Source organism: Arachis stenosperma, chromosome 9 (genome assembly GCF_014773155.1).
Source record: "Arachis stenosperma cultivar V10309 chromosome 9, arast.V10309.gnm1.PFL2, whole genome shotgun sequence".
NCBI classification, from domain to species: Eukaryota; Viridiplantae; Streptophyta; class Magnoliopsida; order Fabales; family Fabaceae; genus Arachis; species Arachis stenosperma.
This window is the reverse complement of record NC_080385.1, coordinates 4550184-4573591: the sequence shown is the minus strand read 5'-3', so window position 1 is coordinate 4573591 and position 23408 is coordinate 4550184. Positions and strand designations below refer to the sequence as shown.

Here is a 23408-nt window from a genome sequence, read left to right as displayed (position 1 = left end):
TGTCACTAAAATACTGATTTAGCGCAATTACATGACAGGATGGACACTACTTAAATGACGACGCATTAGTTTCGCGCCCAAACCCTTTGGAAACCACGTAGTGTAAGGATTTTCTTGATATTTTGCAACTTATGATTGTCGTAGTGGAAAAAAAAGAGAGTTTTAACTCACAAAAAATTGAAACGACGTTGTTTCCAAAGGGTTTGTGTGCGAAATCAATGCATTGTTGTTTAAGTAGTATCCACCGTGTCATGCAATTGCGTCAGATCAGCATTCTGGTGACAGAGATGATTGCAGGGACAAGACGGAGCTACAATTACAAATTTGAGGGTTTTAATTGGGCCAACGAAATTATGAAAATTATTTTGAGTATTGGACTAAATTTCAATAGCCAAATTAAAATTTAACTCGTAATTAATAATTATTAATTTTATATTTTTTAAAAAATAAAATTTAGATAATCACTAATTAATGAAATTAATTAGTATGATGTATAATTTAAAAATACTTGTTGGTTAATACTTTATTGATTATCTAATAAAATTACAAAAAATATTTATTTTATTTTATAGAATTACGTAATTAGATAGGCACATAAATTTACTTCATATTTATTGTGCATAAAAAATTATTATTATTAAGTTAAATTAGTCGATTGATTTTTATAATTTTATTAAATTTATAATTAAATCTCTATATTTTAAAAACTTTCAATTGAGTTTATATTATTTTAATTTCTGTAGTTAAGATCCTGTTATATCAAAAAATTAGAATTAATCGAATAAAATAAAATAAAACATTTAGATTTAGGAATTTAGTACCGTAGGTACTTTTAATTTGAAATTTTTTTATTAATTTTAATATTTTTAATACGATAAAAATTAAATTATAAAATTAAAAATAATATAAAGAACTATAAAAAACTTTAAATGATAAAAACTTAACCACAAATTCCTACAACTATAGAAACTAACAGGACTTGTTATTATTATTAGGTACAGAGATGATGTTTATGACCGGATTTGGAGGTATGATCGCGACGTAGATAGTTGGCCAAGCTTGGTATTAGAAGATAACTCCACTGCCATTGATATTGATGCTTATAAGTTACCATCCCAAGTAATGAAAACTGCTGCACAATCACTGAATATGTCGCATCCCTTAGAATTGGGTCTCTCCACTTTGCTAATAGATCTTGATGACGCTACAGAGTATTATGTGTACTTCCACTTTGTGGAAATTCAGAAACTCACGGCTGGGAAAAAAAGATTAATTAACATAGCCCTTAATTCGCAAAGCATACACTCACAACCCTTGGTTCTTGAATACCTGAAACCAGTTACTGTTGGTTCTTCATACACAGCACAAGTTAATGCTACTTTTAGTATTAGTGCAGCGTTAGGATCGGAAGCTCCTCCTATCCTCAACGCCTTTGAGGTCTATAAGTTGATCACGCAAATCGATTCTCCAACTGACCCAAGGGATGGTATGTATGTAATTATTTTAATAAGTTGTTTTTTTCTTTTATTATTTGGTAACTATTGTGATAACAAAAATTATATTTACATGTTAAAATTAACTATTAAAATTAGTCATTATATATTTAATTTATTTATGTATATTTTATATTTTAATATATATTTTATAGAAAAATATCAAAGCTATTAGAATTGATTAGTTTTGATTATGAATTAATTATCAATGTTTAAAAATATGAGATAAAGTATGTTATTAAATTATTAAATTAAAAAAATTAGAATAAAAAAATTGCATTAATAACTAAGTAATAGAAAAAAAAATAATAAATTTTAATAATCCTCTTATATTTTTCTTTATTTTATATTGGTAATTGATTTTAGTATATACATAATATAATTGTTACGTTAATATTAAATGTTTTAGGTTTTTATAGATAAATATGTGAGTTATTTTAGTGGTTAAATTTTGGTATATCATATTGATGAACAAAAAGTATAAATTCTTTCATGTTAATTATATTTTTTCATATATAAATAAAAGTCTATATAAACTATGTGGTAGAATTATTTTAATTAACAATTCATTTAAAAATTTTAAGTGACTTTTACTATTTCTGCGGTTAGAATAAATGAATAATTGGATAAGCATGTTAAACAATACATTAATTTATGTATATAAATTTAATTTTAATGTATTAAAATAATTTTTTATGTATATTCAATTACATAATGTTATATCATTAAAAATAATTATTATATATATTGATTATGTAAATGGTCATTTAAAAGAAGTAAAGAACGAATATAATTAAATGACTAGTTAGACTATAAAATATTTTACACTATTAATACATTAAAATTAATAATTATATTATATATACATCAAAATCAGCTACTAAAATTAACTATCAATATAAAATATATATTAGAATATAAATACACACATTGAAAATAAATTAAACCACACATATATTTATAGATAAATATATTAGTGGCTGATTTTAGTGTACGAATAACAATTTTGTAAAATTAAACTAAATAATTTATAACTTGGGTTTTAAGGAAGGTTTAAGAAATTGTTTAACTTATTAATTAATTAGCATGGTGAATTATGTTTATTATTAGTTGGTGGTATGAGGGACATCAAAAGTGCGTACGAGATATCTAGGTTAAGTTGGCAAGGAGATCCATGTCTTCCAGATCAATTTGCATGGGAGGGTCTCACTTGCAACTATCAAACCAATCCAAGGATCACGTCATTGTAAGTACTAATTAAGTACTAATAAGCTAATATTAATGTCAAATTAATTAAGCCATTGCTTGATTGTATGCATCATCATCATCGTCATGTTCATTTTTATCTTGCAATTTATTTCAACTTAAATGTATGGGTTGGTTGCCGAATTATATTATGAATTATAATATAGGAATCTGAGCTCAAGCAAACTGAGAGGGAAGATAAATTCATCATTCTCATGTCTCACGGAACTAGAATACTTGTAAGCAGTGATAATATATAATCGTGGCTCACTACTAGAATTGGGGCTTTTTCGGACGAATTTTGAGACGAAATTGAAATAAATTTCGAATAAATTAGGGACGAAATTTTTCTTTTAAACAAAATTGGGACAAATTTTTTTTGTCCCAAAAAGCCTTGTTGCTAATTTACATTTCGTCTGAAATTTCGTCCGAAATTTTTTTCAGACAATTTTGTGACAAATTTCAAATAGACATTTATCTGCTAGATTTCTAACTATTACGATGTATTTTAGACGAATTTCAGACAGATTAGCCAACATAAAGACAGCGTATTTCAGACAAATTTCAAACAGAAAAATATTGATTTTTAGACAAATTTCAAATAAAAAATATACTCTATTTCAGACAAATTTCTAACAAATTTAGTCAAATATAACAATTTTTTTTCTAACAAATTTAGTCAAATATAACAATTAAATTTCAGACAAATTTAATTTAAAAGAATTTACGTATTCGAAACAAATTTCAAACAAAACAAAAAATTATTTTCGCACAAATTTTCTACAAATTTAATATAATATTTCAAATAATTTTCATACAAAATAATTTACTATTTAATATATAATATTTTAGAAAATAAATTGTATTCGATTTGCTTTCTATATTAAAACCATCATAATCATTTTTTCATATTACATCATCGAAATTATAAACAAATAATAAAGTCGTGAAAAGCTAATTACCATAAAAGAATTAAAAAAATATTTATTATTAAAATACTTGTCCATAAATGTAATCAAACTAAAATAAAAAAATTAAACTAAAACAAAAAAAGAGCCTTTAAAAAGGTCAAATATCATGAATAAAATCAAATGTACTAACTAATTCACCTAAAAATTTTTTAATCTAAATCAGAAAAAACATATACTACAGACATCAATCACTCATGTTATCATCCTCATCATCACTAGAGCCTGTCACAAGCTCATCATTCGCAAGAACAGATATGGTTGAAGGAAGTGGGAGATTCAATTTTTTATACAAAGCATGAAGTGTCTTTTCAATAGAAGCAATTCTTTTCTGTTGAACTTTTAGTTGACTCCTTGATCCTTTAACTTATGCTCAACATCATTCAACTTAACCTTTTACTCTTCATTGATCATTTTTTGCTCCTTTGTCTTTTCTTTCCACATGTGAAGTTCTTGCTCAATATTTAGATTGTCTTTGGATGCAAACAAGTTCCTGTGGAAAATGTTTAATGGCTAGGATCAGATATACTTCTAAAATTTTACACACATAAAGAAAAAAGAAGAAAGTTAAAAATGCATAAATGCATAGATTCTTACGTGCTTTCCTGTTGACAACCTAGCTCCTCTGACTTTCTTATGCTGAAGTTGTTAAACGAGAGATCTCTAAATAAAGTTTATGGAATGGGTTCAGAATCTAAGAATTAGCAATACATTATATTTATGTACTATATTTATTGACTTCAGAGAACACTTATTGCTTAACAAAATCGTAACAATATCTGATAGACATCCATTCTAGCATCAATTCTTGTCTAATGCATTTTCCTAAGGTCATATAAAAATTTAAACCTATTTTTAAGGCTAAGTGATTTATTTTAAAAAAATGTCACTAGCAAGACATATGCTTAAGATGTGATAAGATTTATAGTACTTATGCACTACTTCCCCCATTTATTTACTACAAGTGTCACCAGTTTGATATCAAATTGGTATATCTTTCATCAACCAATTGTTTATAATATAGAATTAATAGAATAGAAGGGAATATATAAAGCTACTTTTTTACTTGTATAGGTGGAGCACCAAAAATCTTGAAAATATTTTCTCCGAAGTGCTTCAATTGCTCTGATAACACAATCCTAGACCATATTATGATGAACCAAAAGCATAGTATGGCATGTTACCAAAACGTTTCCTGTTCTTAATATTCCAAAAAACATGCTTTATACTTTATACTAAACAGAGAGGGGGAAGGAAAATAAACCGAACATATATGGAAGTGCAATAAATGGTTCAAGCTTCTGGAGATACTCTCAAAATTTATGTATTTTGAAATTTGATAAATGCCAAAGTGGTGTCTTTGTCCAATAAATAGAGTTGAGTTGAAATCTTGAGGAAGCACAATCATATCAACTAAAAGTTCCCAAATATGTAAAATAAAAGTTTCATATTCACTCAAAGGAGAAAACGAACAATAACTAGTGTATATTTAACAAGACAAAGATAAAAATGATAAAATTTAATTCAAGGAATAGTGTACTAGCATTTGGAAGACAACTTACACAAAATCTGGTATCTAATCGGGCAGTGGTCCAGTTAGAAGGTTCCTAGTTAAAAATCTATCAAAACCAAAATAAAGATGTCAGTTCATAGAGTTTAGAATTGTTGATGAACTAGAACATCAATAAATAAGCTCATCCAATTAATTTTTACGGTCCCCAAGGTCTCTTTTATTGCCTTAATCAATTTCACTTCACCAATATCACTTTTAATGCAGTCACAAACATGAATCAATGACCCAAATGGTAGTTCTTCTATGAAACTAAAAACATACTGGTAATGCTACACAAATTCCAGTGATACTTTTTCATGTTATTTTAAATGTAGTGGTACTATGTTATTGAAAGGAAATTAACATTGAATAAAGCTGAGTAACAATCACTACTCACAAAAGTTAGAACCTGGCAGAGCACGCACAAAGGGAAGGAGGAGGCAAGGGCAATCTAGCAAAGCTAGAGGGTGGAGGTCGCCTCAGGTGTGGTGTTTGAGGCTGGCGGGGGTGCGGGTTTGGAGACCGGCGGAGGCGCCCACATGCAGGAGGCAGAGCGATTGTTCGCAAGTGAGAGCTGTTACCTGGAGTGCGAGTCACGATGGTGGAGGTGGTCTGAGGTGCAAGAGTGGAGACTGGAGCGTTGGTTGTCTGAGAACAGAGGTTTGAAGGTCTGAGAGAGTGAGGTTTGTAGCGTTGAGGCGAAGCACGAGCGGCGACCACAGATAGGAGGCAGAGCACGCAGAAAGAGGGAGAAGGAGATCCAAAATTGACGCTGAAACCAAAAGGGAATGCTGTAAAAAGGTTGGGTTTTGGCAAGGTAGGGAATGCTGAAAACCTAGCTAGCTGTGATACATACGAGGGAGAGGGTACTCAGAAACTGAAATATCTCGAAATAAAAGGCGGTTTTGAATAAAATTTTGATTTTTGGCGCAAAGTAAATTAGTGGCTTTAAAACAACTACATATAACAAATTTTAGAATTGAAATTGTATTTAATTTTTACTAATAAATAAAAAAAAAGATAAAATTGTAACGAAAATATATTTAATAAGTTATGGAATATTAATATTTAAATGATAGATATTTAAAAAAATTATATCTAATATTAATTTTAAAATTTTTAAATTAAATTATGTTCTTAAATCTTTGTTATATAATAATCTTAAAAGATAAATATTTAGTAAAATTAATATTTGAAATTAAAAATTCCTTTTATATTAATAGATAAGATGGATAAGATAAGATAACTGCATCGAATTATATAAAGGGGAGTCAGAGGCCCCTCAGTTACATTTCTCATTCCACACATATCTTCATAAATCTATTCTAACTTGAGCGTCGGAGTGTTCTTGCTAAGTACCGACCCTATCACTCCAGTCAAACAATCGAACAACTGTTTCGACTCACAAGTCTCCAATCCATCTCATAAGGTTTAGAATAGAGACTTCTAGATAAGTAAATTTTTTTGAGCTACTGTATCTATATATAGTGTGCTAAAAGAGTCAATTGAAAAAAAATTCTTCATAGGTAAATTCTTTTTTTAATAACTATCATTATGTAGTTTAATGTTCATTACTATAATTTTCATTATTAAAAATTTTAATATTATTTTAAGGTTAGTTCTTTATTTAATTTATCTTATTTAGTTGTTAGAACCGAACCGATAATCGAATCGGTCAGATTATTGGATCACTGGGTCATTAGTTCAACTGATGGATCACTGGTTGAACCGATTGACTCGGTCCTATATAAATATAAAATAAAAAATAGTAAAAAAATTTAAAATTAAAATTTAAAATACATATTTTCACTAATATTTTAAGAATATCTAGCTATTTTAAAATATCTGGAACGTGAACAATAAGTATTTTATTAATTTTACTCTATCATAAATATTTGTATTTTATTTTATATTAAAATAACTATTATTTTCACATTTTAATAATTTATTAATTAGTTTATATCTATTATACTCTATATACTATAAATATTTATTAAAAAATATTAATAGATATTATATAATTATGAACAAAAATAAGTGAGTTTATTCTTATTGTTAAATAAAAATATAATTAAATTAAGAATGAGTGAGTTTATAACTAAAATTAAAATAAATTAAATAGAAGTGAACTATTTGATAAAAGATATTTATATATATATTATAATTTGCATAAATAATATTAAAAATTATAGTAGCTCAGTGGTATGAAAGGACCTTTTTTTTCCTAAATACAGGGGATTCGATCCCCATGTCATGCATTTTTTGAAATTTTAGATTTCAATCAATTTTATTTTTTGTACGGTCTAAATATCGAATCGGTCTGGTTTGATTTTAATAATTATGGTTATTTGTGCCTCTTTATGAAAAAAAGATTTAAATTATCTTTTGAAAAAAATACTTATTTTTTATATTTTTTAATGAAATACTTTTTAATTTTTAATAAAAAATTTAAAAAAACTTCTAAGTGGTCAACATTTTTTTATAGTTTTAATTTTGTATATAAACTAATATTATTTACGGTCTAATTTTCGTATTTTTTATATTAAATAAAAATTTTAATTTTCTAATATTTTCTATTAAATTATTGTGAAATACAAATCTTTGTCTAGACAAAATTTTTATGCCGATGAATTAATTAGATTATGATAATTGAAACTTTATAAAATAATAGGCCAACACATTAAATTATTGATCATTTTTATGTAATGTAGATAATATTTTTTAATTGAACAAAAACATATAATTAATTATGCAATTAAAATCAATTATTATATAAACTGATGCATTTTCAAACAGAATTTATAAATGATGTTATTTTTGTTCCAAATTTGTGGGAAAATATTTTAGCTATTTCGAAGGGTTAGTTTTAGTAAAAGCATTTAAGACTAATTATAGACAAATTTGGGATAGAATTAATATTTTTCAAAATGCGTCCCAAATCTGTCTGAAGTTATTGCGCATATTCAGATGGAATACGGACGAATTATAGTTTTTATCCAAAATGTGTTGTTAATCTGTATGAAAATTTTGGCGCCATCCAAAAAAATTTTGGCGCCAAAATTTGAGACAAAATTTAGACAAATTTAGGACAGAATATATTATTCCAATGTCTCCACTAAAGATTGTTCAACATTTGTCTCAAATTTGTCCGAAAAAAAATGTTATTCAGACGGAATAAATTTCGTTTGAAATTTTCGTCCGAAAAAATCCTATTTCTAGTAGTGGCTGATTAATGTTATGTGTTAATAAGTTGAAGTGTGCCATTTTTATCAATAAATTTATGTGTTCATGTTTCAGGGATTTATCTACTAACGAATTAGAAGGACCTTTGCCTGAATTTTTGGCAGACTTGTCAAAGTTAAAAGTTCTGTAAGTTCAACTAAAATGTTAGTTTTTTATTTAACTTTGCTAGTTTTATGGTGACTATGCTTTAATAATACTCATTTAAATTAAAACCGATGACCATGATAAAAGAGTTTAATGGCGAAAATAATACAAATATTTAATATAAGAATAATATAAAAACACTCCTAATATAATATGGTAGCAATTATCAATAAGCAAATATAATAAGTAAAGTAATAACAAGAACATTGAGATTTTAACGTGAAAAATTCTCTCAATGTGAGAGGTAAAAATCATGAGTCGTCAAAACTAATAAAATAGTTCTACTATAATCAAATGAAGTACAAGAGAATCTGAAACAAAGCATAAATAATGTATATAACCAGCCAAAGCACTAAAGCACCAAAACTTACAAATGAGAAGCAAGCTAAGAAGATGAAAAATACTCAAAAAACAGAGCTGCTGTTCGAAGCCAATTTCTCTCACTGCAGACTTCCAATCAACATCTCCACCATCCAAAATAAAGAATAAGATAAGAGGAAGACGCAGTTTAAATTTTAAGTCGATTCAATGGTAACAAAATGAGAAACTACTATTTAAAATTTACTGCTGTTGCATAAAAATGAGAATTTTATTTTTCCTCTTCTCTCTCACTTTGGTGGCTATACTCTCTACTTCTCAATAACCCTAAAAATTTGATTAGGATTGTGGTACAATAAGTGTAGAGAGACACCCAAAAATTAGATTTAAACCTCATAAAAGAGAGAAAAAATATTCAACACATGATGATATCAAGTATTTTGATGACGAGTTGTGACAATTTTAGCGGATAATCAAGATAATAATAATAATCATGATTTTGAAATGCATAAATTTTACATATTATTAGAAAAGTAAAAAAAAAAAAAGTAAGATATAATTATTTATATATTTTTATCAAATATAAATAGTTTAAGTTTTTAAAATAAATAATTTATAATATAGTAGCAGAGAGTTTTTATGCCAAAAAAAATCTACAGTTCAATTTTAGATATCAAAACATAATTAAAAAAAATCAACACAAAATAATCAAAATCAAAGAGAAATTGCCTGTATCTGTAAGCATTCATGTGCTTCAAATTTATAAGAATCTTATATGAGAAAATGCGTTAGATATAAATTATTGTACCTAACAGCATAACTTGTTGAGATAATTCATTTTTATGATAAAGAAAATTGATACTAAAAAAACACTAAAAATGAAAAATAAATTTCATATCTTCGTTTCGTAGCAATTTGATTATTGGCAATAGCTACCATCACACATAGTCATCTTCTAACTTGTGTCTTTGGAACTGAGGAGTAGGTTCTTATATAAAAAAATAAATATAAATTTAATATTTCAGATCGATTTAATTTGCTGGCTTTTAAAATTACATATAATATTTCATTATCTGTGCAGTAATTTGACAGGAAACAACCTTTCGGGTTTAATTCCTAAGGCTCTTCGAAAGAAGGTTGCAGATGCAAGTTTGCAATTAAGGTTCGTTTTCATATTTTCTGAATCTCTGGTTCAACATTTTCCCAATGCTGCTATACATGGCGATGAACTATACATGCATGTAAATATCAACAATATAAACAAATATATTAATTTGTCACGTGACATATAATTATATTATTTGAGATATAACTATTCATATATCTCTTTTTATTATATTAAAATTAAAAAAAATAATTTTATGCTATGATATTAAAATTTGTATAACATAAAAATTTAAAATTCTATTGTTATTTTTAAAAGAAGAAAAAATAGTAAGATATATAAAAAATAAATAAATTATGCAAAAATTGAGTTTAAATTTTTTAAGTTAAAAATTTATTCTATAATTTTTTTATTTTTGGAATTCACTCAGTATCAAACTCTAGATTTTTCGAATATAAATTTCATATCATAAAATCATTCATCCAAAAAATTTAAGTTAACAAAAAGAGATAACATAAATAATTAGGTGAAAACTCAGGTGCAGTCAATTTTACGTGAAGTTGATAGCTGAAAACTATTAGATAAAAATTTAGTCAAATCAGTCAAATCATCTAACAGCTCCCAACTATCATTTTCATGTGAAGTTGACTACACCTGAGTTTCCACAAAATAATTATATCTTTAACATAAATGTTATCATGAGTTTCATGACCCTACTCTTTACCTTAACATCAGTGTTGGTGGTAATCCTAATCTCTGCGTAAAGGATTCATGCAACAATAAGAAGTTTGTTACACCACTCATGGCATCTCTTGCAGCAGCTTTAATTTTAATCCTTTTGATCCCTGGATTTTGGATACTTCAAAGAAGACGGAAAGAAAAAGGTACTCCATTGTACATATCCTCTTTAATTTCCATTCTAATATAAGGTAAAGGATGATTGCTCTTTGAACAAAACTATAATCATCAATTAACTACAATCTCACACACACATACTAAAATTATTAAAAATTTAATAATAATATGCATATGTTGAGCCTAGTTTGATTTTGGGTTGAATAATGATGACAAACATTTAAATGGGTTGAAAAGCCCAATATGGTTTAATGTGGATTTTAGTGTAACAGGCCCAAATGCCCAAGCTTATGTTACCTCAGCCCAAGACCAGCAAAGCTTCAGCCATGAAAAGAACTAACACTCCTCATGGCACCATTCAGAAATCAAATGGCTATGTGTTGGCAAAAGAAGAAAAGAAAGAAAAGGACATCTGTCAACATCAAGGACAGCTGGGGCTATAGCAAAGCAACAAGACACAAGGCACACCCCACTAACCCAAGGACAATAGCAGAGCAACATTTTGTTGGTGGTTGAGCAAAACACAAATATGCAGAAGCAAGGAGCAGCTCCTCGTATGGCAGAGATCATGGAGCAGAATGGAAAAAGAGGAACATGCCAAGGAAGAAAGAAACACCAAGGACAGCAGAGGTAGTGGTGTAGCTCCTCGGACAGCAGGGGAAGTGGAGCAGGATGAAGAAAGGACTGCATGCCATCAAGGACCACTCCAACGGGCAGCAAGGACAAGCAAAAGGAAGAAGCTACAATGAAGCCTAGCTGAAGATATAAAAGAAGCTTCATTTCATCTTCTGAAGATAAGGAAGAGAGACACACATTCAGAGCACCATCTCTAATATAGAGCTGAAATCTCTTTCTTCTACTCAAGCTTAAGTCTGATTTTTGTTATGGCTGTCTTGCGTTGTTTTCTGTTTTGAGAAAAGGCAAATATGTGAGGATCAAAAGCCAAGAGAGAAAAGGCAAGAGTGATGCAAAATAGCCACTGTTTTTCTGATGTAATTTGGGTGAATGAACTAGGATTAGTTCCCCTTGCCAAGTTGGGTTAGCACTTGGTGAGTATTGAATCTGTGTAGATTCCCCTTCCAAGTTGGGATAGCACTTTGGGGTTGCTAAGCTTTGGTATATGAAGCTTAGGGGTAGATACTAGTTGGATTAGGAATTAATTCAATAGTATTGGTGAATGTAATCTGAGAATTATAGTGAAATTCCACCATGGTTTGTGGTGGAGACTGGATGTAGGATTCATGGCACTAGGAATCCGAACCAGGATACATGCTGGCCCCTTTCTCTTCTTCTCTCTTCTTTTAATGTTCTGCATATGAGACTATTTCAAATAATCTCCTGCAACTCAAGCAACAGCAAAAACAGAACTTAAAATCTTAGAGTTTTTAACCAACTTGATTCAACCCCCCCTTCTCAAGTTCAACTAGAACCATCAATTGGTATCCAGAGCTTGGTCTCAAGAAGGCAAGCTTCACAGCTTGGAGTAAAGATCCATGGCCAACAACATGAATCCCAACATCGTGGCTTTCACTCTCACTGAAGGGCAGTCCAACAATAGACCGCCCTACTTCAATGGCAGCAACTACTCTTACTGGAAAGAGAGAATGAGAATCTTCGTGCAATCAATCGACTACAACATCTGGAAGATCATCCTCAATGGTTCAGACGTTCCTACCAAACAAAATGCAGATGGAGAAGTTGTGGCAAAGGAGGACAATGAATGGACCGATGAAGAAAAGAAGAAGGTTGAACTCAATGCCAAGGCAATCAACCTGATGCACTGTGCAATCAGTTTTGAAGAATTCAGAAAAGTGTCAAGGTGTAAAACAGCGAAAGAAATCTGGGATAAGCTCAGACTCACTCATGAAGGCACTAAGCAAGTAAGAGAGACCAGAATTGACATGCTGATGAAGGAGTATGAAATGTTCAGTATGAAGGAAGATGAGAGCATCGATCAAATGTTTGAAAGGTTCTCGATAATCATCAACAATCTGGACGCCATGGGAAGAAGCTACTCTGAAGAAACCTTGGTAAGAAAGATTCTGAGGAGTCTTACTAAGAAATGGGAAGTGAAAAGCACAGCCATCTCTGAAAGGAATGATTTGATCAAAATCACCTATGATGAGCTGAGAGGCAAGCTGCTGGCTTATGAAACCACTCACATGTCTCAAGACAAAGATGACAAAAAGAAAAGTATAGCACTAAAATCAAGAATGACAGCCCAAGGAGAAGAATCTGATGACAGTTTCTCAGATGAAGAAATGGTGCTCTTTGCTAGAAAAATGAGAAGACTACTAAGATACAAAAATAAAGGCAAAGGAAGCTCTTCATCCAAAGATGTCAAGAAAGATCAAGTCAAGTTCACATGCCATCACTGCAAGGAGCCTGGTCACTTCAAGTCAGATTGCCCTCAACTTAAGAAAGGCGAAAAATTCAAGAAAGACAAGAAGAAGGTGATGATGGCAACATGGGAAGACCTGGAGAATGACACCAGCTCAGAAAGCTCAGATCAAGAAGCTCAACTGTGTCTGATGGCAGATCATAATGACGAAGATGAGGTAGATCTTTCTGACTTATCTATTGATGAACTGCACTACATTATCAAAGACATTTCTGTGAATTCCAAGAAACTCTTGGATAAGTATGCAAAATGTAAGAAAGAAAATGAGGCTTTGAGGAAAGAAAATGATCTTCTTTTGAAAAAGGTTAAAGAAAATGAAACTAATAATGAAAAGTTTTTAAAAGAAGAAAACATTGCCTTGCGAACTGAACTAGAAAAATTCAAACTCAAGCATGAAGTGAATGCCTCAACTGATTTGATTTCTGAAAACAAAAAGCTGAATGAACAAATAAAAGGTTTGAGCAATGACCTAGCAAAGTTTGTTCAAGGTTCTCAAAATCTGAACAAACTGCTTGCTTGTCAAAGGTTTGGGTCTGAAAAATCTGGACTTGGTTTTTCAGAAGGAAATAAATCAGTTTTCAAACCAAACTTTCAAAAATCTGAATCCCCCTCTGCCAAGTTTGTCAAACCAAGAGGATTCAGCAAACCTCTAAAATCAGTGGGCAAAACTCAGTGCTACAAGTGCAATAGAAATGGTCATGATCCTCCTCAATGCTTTATCTTTCTTAGGTCTTTTGGTAATGATAGAAAGTTATATAAAGTTGTTCATGATTTTAATGCTCTTGGGCAACCAAGAAGATTTCACATCAAAGGATCCAAATGGATTTGGATACCTAAGGTTAGCTAAAGAAAATGCAGGTTTGCCTTGCATCCAAGAAGAAAACGGAAATGTGGTATCTTGATAGTGGATGTTCAAGGCATATGACCGGAAGGGACACTTTCTTCATTAAACTCAACAAATACAATGGAGGATTTGTCACTTTTGGAGATAATGGTAAAGGTAAAATAATTGCCATTGGTAAGGTTGGCAAAGATTTTTCAACTTGCATTGATAGTGTCTTCTTAGTTGATGGGTTAAAGCATAATCTATTGAGCATAAGTCAGTTGTGTGACCTAGGGTATGCTGTAACCTTTAGGAAATCTGATTGTAGAGTCATAAATGAGAAAACAGGGGCTGTTCTATTTGTTGCCAAAAGAAGTGACAATGTTTATGGTATCACTCTAGATGATCTAAAAGTTCAAAATGTAACTTGTTTCTCTTCAATGGAATCTGAAAAATGGATTTGGCATAAGAGGTTAGGACATGCTAGCATGTTCCAAATCTCTAAGCTTGTAAAGAAAAACTTAGTTAGAGGTCTTCCTAATATAAAATTTGATAAAGATATCACTTGTGATGCTTGTCAAATGGGTAAGCAAATTAAAACCTCTTTCAAACCTAAGGAAGATGTCTCTACTAAGAAACCATTGGAGCTGTTACATCTTGATCTGTTTGGACCAACTAGGACTCAAAGTCTTGGAGGAAAGAGTTATGGCATGGTTATTGTGGATGACTATACTAGATTCGGATGGGTATTCTTTCTTGCTCACAAACATGAAGCTTTTTCAGTTTTTGAGAAATTCAGCAAAAAGGTTCAAAATGAAAAGGGTTTAAAAATTGTTTCAATTAGAAGTGATCATGGTAAAGAATTTGAAAATCAATTTTTTGAATCTTTTTGTGATGAACAAGGCATATCACATAACTTCTCTTGTCCAAGAACACCTCAACAAAATGGTGTTGTGGAAAGAAGAAATAGAAGTTTACAAGAAATGGCTAGAGCTATGTTATGTGAATATGAAATCCCCAAGTTCTTATGGGCTGAGGCAGTAAACACAGCCTGCTATGTTTTAAATAGAACCATCATTAGGAAGTTTTTAAAGAAAACCCCATATGAACTTTGGAAAGGGCATCCTCCTAATCTTAGTTATTTTCATGTGTTTGGCTGCAAATGTTTCATTCTGAATATCAAAGAAAATTTAGGAAAATTTGATCCTAAAACACATGAAGGAATTTTTCTTGGTTATTCCACAAATAGCAAGGCCTATAGAGTTTACAACAAGAACTCCAAAACTGTTGAGGAAACCATGCATGTCACATTTTGTGAGTCTAACATTGTTCCTAGTATTTGCATAGATGATAGTCCAGGTTTTGAAGGTGAATTCCCCAAGAATGATGAGCCAGCTCAAAATGATTCTGATTCTCATGAAGTTGCACCTGCCAGCAACGAGAATTCTGATTCTGCAGGAGACAATTTGGAATTATCTCCTGTTACTGCAGAAAATGCTGATGCAGAGGTCATTGTTGATCAAGAGGAACCTGAATCCTCAAACCATTCAAGAAAACCAAGAGAATGGAGGTTTCTGAAAAATTATCCTGAGAAATTCATAATTGGTGATCCCTCCAAAAGTATTTCAACAAGGTCATCTTTGAAAAGAGCCGAATCCAACAACATTGCTCTTTTATCAAAGATTGAACCTCAAAACATCCAAGAAGCTCTTGCTGATCCATCTTGGGTGTTAGCCATGAAGGAGGAATTGTTGCAATTTGAGAAAAATCAGGTCTGGTCATTGGTGCCTTGTCCACATGGAAAGAAAGTCACCGGCACTAAATGGATTTTCAGAAACAAGCTGGGTGAAGATGGATCCATAGTCCGAAACAAAGCAAGATTGGTCGCTCAAGGATATGATCAAGAGGAAGGGATTGATTTCGATGAATCCTTTGCACCTGTAGCTCGAATGGAAGCCATCAGATTGCTCCTTGCATATGCTGCTCATTGTGGCTTCAAGTTGTTTCAAATGGACGTAAAGTGTGCTTTCCTCAATGGCATAATAGATAGAGAGGTTTATGTGGCTCAACCACCTGGGTTTGAAAACAAAACTTTTCCTAATCATGTTTTCAAACTAGCTAAAGCCTTATATGGTTTAAGACAAGCTCCTAGAGCTTGGTATGAGAGGCTTAGCTCATTTTTATTGAAAAATAACTTTCAAAGAGGAGCCACCGACACCACTTTATTTATTAGAAATTATCATGATCATTTCATTCTTGTGCAAGTTTATGTTGATGATATTATATTTGGTTCTGCTAATGAGGATATGTGTGCAGATTTTGCTAAGCTTATGACCAATGAATTTGATATGAGCATGATGGGAGAACTCAATTTCTTCCTAGGCTTGCAAATCAAGCAAACAGCAGAAGGCATATTCATCCATCAAGAAAAATATGCAAAGGAACTTGTCAAGAAGTTTGGGCTGGACTGTGCTAAGCCTATGGGAACCCCCATGCATCCTAACATCAAGCTTGATAAGGATGAACATGGTAGAGATGTTGATGAGACACGTTACAGAGGGATGATTGGATCCCTAATGTACCTTACCTCCTCAAGGCCTGATATCATCCAAAGTGTTGGAGTTTGTTCAAGGTTTCAATCAAAGCCTAAGGAGTCACATCTCTCTGCTGTCAAGAGGATCATCCGATATGTTCTTGGTACCACTAACTACGGGTTATGGTTTCCTAAGACTGATTCTTTTCAATTAGTAGGTTTCTGTGATGCAGATTTTGCTGGGGATAGGATTGATAGAAGAAGCACTAGTGGCATGTGCTGCTTTCTTGGGAAATCCCTCATTGTTTGGTCTAGCAAGAAACAAGCTACTGTGGCACTTTCAACAGCCGAAGCTGAGTATATTGCAGCCTCTTCTTGTTGCTCTCAATTATTATGGCTGAAAACTCAACTAGCTGATTATAAACTGAATGTCTCTAATATTCCATTATTTTGTGACAACATGAGTGCTATTAACATTTCCAAAAATCCTGTCTTGCACTCAAGAACAAAGCACATTGAAGTTCGTTTTCACTCTATTAGAGAACATGTGCAAAATGGAAATTTGGATATTCAGTTTGTTAATTCTGAAAGTCAGCTAGCAGATATTTTCACCAAACCTTTGATTGAAGAGAGGTTCTGTAAGCTGCGAACTGAATTGGGCATTCTTGCTTCATCTCTGTTTTCTTAATTCTTTCTGATATTGAGATCTTTTGTGTTTTGTCTCATAAATCGCGGTGAGATTTTTTTGGCAGATGATGAGTAAACTTCACTAAGTCATTATGGTGCTAATGGATTCTAATCTGACCATGATGAAAGAAGGACACCATGTGCTGAAACAGTCTTCAGAACTATGGGCTTTTTCTTTATTAAAAAAATGTGGGGTTCCTTCAATTTTTTGAAACAAATTTTGTTTAAGCTTTTATGAAAAGTGGGCTTTCGAAATGTTTGGGCTTTACTTCAACTTCAGTTTTTTTGGACCTCTGAACCTACTTCAATTTTTTTGGTCTAAATATTTTTGCATTTCATGCATTAGGGCTTCATTTTTTTTAAAGTTGCATCCTTTATTAAATTCCATCTTTTGTTTGCTTTTTCAAGCGTACGAAGGTACAGCTGTAACTTTCAAAGCGTTTTCCAAGATTGGGTTTTTATCTTTTCAAGGTGCAACCTTTACACTTCTCAAGCCTATATTAACTTCCCACTGCATGCATCCATTCACACCACACTCTTCACTCTCCACTCTTTCATCTTCTCCAAACCAGTGATTCTATATATATGGCTCGAAAGAAAAGAGTTGCTCGCAGAGGCTCCCACAGTGGCACCCACCGTTCTGATCACACACACACGATGGAACTTCTGATGAATCCAACTCTGATGCCTAGCTACTTGTTATCTCATCTGCGACTATGACTTGTTTCGTTTTGAACTTGTTTCTTTTTCCTTTTTGGATGACTGTAACAGACTGAAACTACTCTGCTACTTGAACTCTATGAACCAGCCACTAACAAATTTTGTGCAGGTTTTTCCTTTCCTCCCTTGATGACAAAAGGGGGAGAAAAGAAAGGGAATGTTAGTTTGGCTTAGGGGATTAATAGTGATAGTTAAGAACAATGTTGCTTTATGCTGCTAAGTAACTTGTTAATTCCTGTGTATCATGCCTAGTGTTAATTGCTCTGTGTTATTATTACTGTGATATACTGCATGGAAATTTTGGTCCTGGCTGTTTGTTAAGATTTATTCAGGTAAAGATAAAAGCCATGATCAAGGGGGAGTAATACTGGTATTGAGGGGGAGCCACTCACAATCCGAATGCCATCAAAGGGAAGTGTTCTTAACTCTTTCAAAATCAAGTCTTTAATTTCCCTATTTTTTCATGTTTGTCATCAAGGGGGAGATTGTTGAGCCTAGTTTGATTTTGGGTTGAATAATGATGACAAACATTTAAATGGGTTGAAAAGCCCAATATGGTTTAATGTGGATTTTAGTGTAACAGGCCCAAATGCCCAAGCTTATGTTACCTCAGCCCAAGACCAGCAAAGCTTCAGCCATGAAAAGAACTAACACTCCTCATGGCACCATTCAGAAATCAAATGGCTATGTGTTGGCAAAAGAAGAAAAGAAAGAAAAGGACATCTGTCAACATCAAGGACAGCTGGGGCTATAGCAAAGCAACAAGACACAAGGCACACCCCACTAACCCAAGGACAATAGCAGAGCAACATTTTGTTGGTGGTTGAGCAAAACACAAATATGCAGAAGCAAGGAGCAGCTCCTCGTATGGCAGAGATCATGGAGCAGAATGGAAAAAGAGGAACATGCCAAGGAAGAAAGAAACACCAAGGACAGCAGAGGTAGTGGTGTAGCTCTTCGGACAGCAGGGGAAGTGGAGCAGGATGAAGAAAGGACTGCATGCCATCAAGGACCACTCCAACGGGCAGCAAGGACAAGCAAAAGGAAGAAGCTACAATGAAGCCTAGCTGAAGATATAAAAGAAGCTTCATTTCATCTTCTGAAGATAAGGAAGAGAGACACACATTCAGAGCACCATCTCTAATATAGAGCTGAAATCTCTTTCTTCTACTCAAGCTTAAGTCTGATTTTTTGTTATGGCTGTCTTGCGTTGTTTTCTGTTTTGAGAAAAGGCAAATATGTGAGGATCAAAAGCCAAGAGAGAAAAGGCAAGAGTGATGCAAAATAGCCACTGTTTTTCTGATGTAATTTGGGTGAATGAACTAGGATTAGTTCCCCTTGCCAAGTTGGGTTAGCACTTGGTGAGTATTGAATCTGTGTAGATTCCCCTTCCAAGTTGGGATAGCACTTTGGGGTTGCTAAGCTTTGGTATATGAAGCTTAGGGGTAGATACTAGTTGGATTAGGAATTAATTCAATAGTATTGGTGAATGTAATCTGAGAATTATAGTGAAATTCCACCATGGTTTGTGGTGGAGACTGGATGTAGGATTCATGGCACTAGAAATCCGAACCAGGATACATGCTGGCCCCTTTCTCTTCTTCTCTCTTCTTTTAATGTTCTGCATATGAGACTATTTCAAATAATCTCCTGCAACTCAAGCAACAGCAAAAACAGAACTTAAAATCTTAGAGTTTTTAACCAACTTGATTCAACCCCCCCTTCTCAAGTTCAACTAGAACCATCAGCATACAATGACAAAAAAAAGTACAGAGAAACTAAAGTATTTAACAAATCAATTATTTTAAATATATATTAAAATCAGTTATTAAAAATATTAATTAATTATTCATATAAAATATATATTAAAAATTAATTAGATAATACATATATTTATATATAAATATATAGTGACTGATTTTAGTATATATAATATTTTGGTTAATAAATAAGTTAAGAATATTATTTGTACATTAAAATCAACCATTATATATATATATATATATATATATATATATATATATATATAATTTAACTAATATTTAATATATATTTCATATTAATAATTGATTTTAGTACACTTAACATGGTTATAAATAAATAATAAGTTGAAAAGTGAAAATTTAGGTGCAGTCAACTTCACGTGAAGTGGATAGTTGGAAGCTATTAGATGATTTGACTGATTTAACTAAATTTTTATCTAACGGCTCTCATTTATCAACTTCACGTGAAGTCGACTGCACCTGAGTTTTCACCAAATCGAAATGAGTTTTTTGTTGAAGATTTTTACATATATATTTCCATGCATGCTTAATTTTGATTCTAATTTTCTTTATAACAATAGAAGCACATACTATTAAAGAGGGAGCATCGTTGAAATTAAAACAAGCAGCATTCACTTACAATGAGATTCTCTCTATCACTGATAACTTCAAAACAATGATTGGAGAAGGAGGATTTGGAAAAGTTTATTTTGGCATTTTACCGGATCACACTCAAGTTGCTATCAAGTTGCTTTCTCCATCATCACGGCAAGGTTATACGGAGTTTCAATCAGAGGTTAGATCGATCACAAATTTGTCGATTTTAGTTAAAAAATAAATTAACACATTAGCGGTATATTTTATATAATAAATCTAATACCATTTATTTAATTTTTTTAAAAAATTATTATCTAAATTTATCGAAGTCAAAAACTGGCGATATTATAAATATTAAAATAAACGAGATATTTTTTGATTGAAAAAAAAATCTTTCCATGTTATTGTTGATAATACAATGATAATATTAAGATCTTAAAATAATAGACGACTTGATCATCGATTTTAATATTTTTAGTAAACTTGACTGACTGTACATTTTTTATATCGATAATTATACTGTTTCTTACAGCGATTGGCATGCATGAATAATTAATCTGATCTCCCAATGCATTCTCTCATCAAGTTTTTTAGGGGCTAAATTTCAAATGCAGGTACATCTTCATAGCCTTATTCGTCATAGGAACTTAGTCTCTCTCGTTGGGTATTGTGATGAAGGAGAGAATAAAGCATTGATTTATGAATATATGTCCAATGGAAATCTCCGGCAACATTTGTCAAGTATAATCTATCTTTTGTCCTTTATCGTAATAAGCATATATGCTAGATTTGATTCCAATTTACCTATCTAGAAACTCTAGTCAGATTATTTTCATCCATTTATTTTTTATGTGATTGTTTGTGCCTAAAATTGATAATTATAAATTGTAAGATAACAACTTAATTAAATATATCAAATTATTATTTAATAATTCTTAATTATTAATTTAAAAAAAAACTCCATGTATGTGAGTCTGTGAGTCTAATCTCCACCTGATACAAATTATTATTTTTTAAAAATTCTTCAATTCTTAAAATTAGTAAAAGAAAGCTTGAAAAATACTGTTGGTATAAATATATAGTACTATTCAAGATTTTAAAATAAATATTTAACAATATGCAGTTTCATTGTTAATAATAATAATAATAATAATAATAATAATAATAATGACAAGCACTAACGATGTTCTCTTATTATAGAATGGATGGAGTATTAAAGCATTGTCCTGATAAGGAACAAAATCACAAAGCAACACACAAGACATAATATTAGCATTCCTATATCTTTTTCGAAAATGTTTGGTAACAAAACAATATTAGTCAAAATTTGTCGTATTAAATTCTGATTTTTTTTTTCTCTTTAACATTATTGTATTTTTTTATGTTATTAGCAAAAATAAAATTAGCATGTTATTCTTGAATTGTGTGCAGGGCAAAACCCATATGTGTTGAATTGGAATGAGAGACTGAACATAGCAATTGATGCAGTGAATGGTATTCAACCCGATCCAATTTATTTCTGCTCTTGTCATTGTTATATATATATAACAAATCATATTTTGTTATGGATTCTGTATCAGGACTAAATTATTTGCATAATGGTTGCAATCCATCAATCGTACATAGAGATTTGAAGACTTCAAATATATTGCTAGATGAGTGGAAGCATGCCAAGATAGCTGATTTTGGTCTAAGTAGAGCATTTCGTAATGATATTGATTCTCACATATCAACCTGTCCTGCTGGTACCCCAGGTTATATTGATCCAGAGTAAGCAACAGCACAAGCAAATAAATTAAAATTAGATTTGCAAATACCTTTTAATTAGTTTAACATTCGCGGTTTGTGTGAAAATGTTTATACTTTTGGAAGAGTTCTAAGTATACCGAAAATACCGGTTTTAACCGTTGATCTAAATTATAAAAAATATATATAATATATATTAATTAAAATCAACGGTTAAAACAACTGAAAGACGGTGTTTTCAATATATTTGAAAAATTTTCTATACTTTTATCTTGTTAGAATATAATTATTGCTACATGAATATAATAATTAAGCAATTAAATCACATATATAAAATATATACTGAGATACAAAATACACATTAAAATAACACACATATTTATAAAATAATGTCTAGTTTGATCTTTTGAAATTTCTAATGCTTATCAAAATAGTCTTGATTTTCAGAAAAAAATCAAATTAATCCTAAAAATATAAATAGTAATAGTTAACTTTTTTTAATAAAGATAGAGAGACTCAAACCCACAACCTCTTAAATGAATATGGAAAAACTATGCCATTTAAACTATAACTGATTGCGTAAACAACAGTTAACTTAAAGAGGAAGGAGATTCACAATTTATAGATTTAGATACTTTTTTGGTTATTTTTGAAAATAAAAAACTGCCTTGATGAATGTTAAAAATATTAAAGATCAAATCGAATATTACCTTTATATTTATATATCCAGATACATAAAGATTAATTTGATAACTGTTTTTCATATGCACTTAATATTTTTTATATCTAAATAAGTTATATATTGTTTTGTTACTATATATGAATAGGTTTCAAAGGGTTGGATGTTTGAATAAGAAAAGCGATATTTACAGCACTGGCATCATTCTGCTTGAGTTGATAAGCGGGAGACCTGCAATATCAAGAGAAGGCAAAGGAGAAGCCATTCACATACTTGAATGGGTTAGGCCCATATTTGAAAGAGGTGATGATGATGGCATTCAAAACATTGTTGATTCAAGGTTGTTGCAAGGAGAATTCAATGTTGATTCCGCAAGAAAAGTTGTACAGATTGCAGTGTCTTGCGCTTCACCAACTGCAGCTGAAAGACCAGACATAAATCAAGTCCTTGTAGAGCTGAAGGAATGCTTATCTTTTGGTGCGCCTGAGGTGTCCGTACACATTGAAACTGAGTGTTCTCTCATCTCCGGTAGATAG

At 31.1% G+C, this 23408-nt stretch overlaps 2 protein-coding genes across 2 annotated transcripts in view; both read left to right on the top strand.

The window, feature by feature from the left end:
- The window catches only part of LOC130948891 (receptor-like protein kinase At5g59670), a 16370-nt gene extending 5555 nt beyond the window's left edge, over positions 1–10815 (top strand). The window contains exons 3-5 of the mRNA XM_057877759.1: positions 996–1486; positions 10056–10204; positions 10804–10815. Coding sequence (XP_057733742.1) covers positions 996–1486; positions 10056–10204; positions 10804–10815 — 652 coding nt within the window. The remainder of the gene's footprint in view (positions 1–995; positions 1487–10055; positions 10205–10803) is intronic.
- On the top strand, positions 8562–23408 carry LOC130948890 (receptor-like protein kinase At3g21340). Its single transcript, XM_057877758.1, has 8 exons — positions 8562–8627; positions 10045–10125; positions 10804–10952; positions 20432–20646; positions 21062–21188; positions 21879–21941; positions 22028–22217; positions 23021–23408. The coding sequence occupies exons 3-8, from the start codon at positions 10871–10873 to the stop codon at positions 23406–23408; spliced, it is 1065 nt and encodes a 354-aa protein (XP_057733741.1). The 5' UTR covers positions 8562–8627; positions 10045–10125; positions 10804–10870.

Coding starts and splice junctions, on each gene's coding strand:
- LOC130948890 (XM_057877758.1), top strand. CDS start 10,871: ATGGCATCTCTTGCAGCAGCTTTAATTTTAATCCTTTTGATCCCTGGA. Junction 10,953..20,431: donor AAGAAGACGGAAAGAAAAAG/GTACTCCATTGT, acceptor TTATAACAATAG/AAGCACATACTATTAAAGAG. Junction 21,189..21,878: donor TCTCCGGCAACATTTGTCAA/GTATAATCTATC, acceptor AATTGTGTGCAG/GGCAAAACCCATATGTGTTG.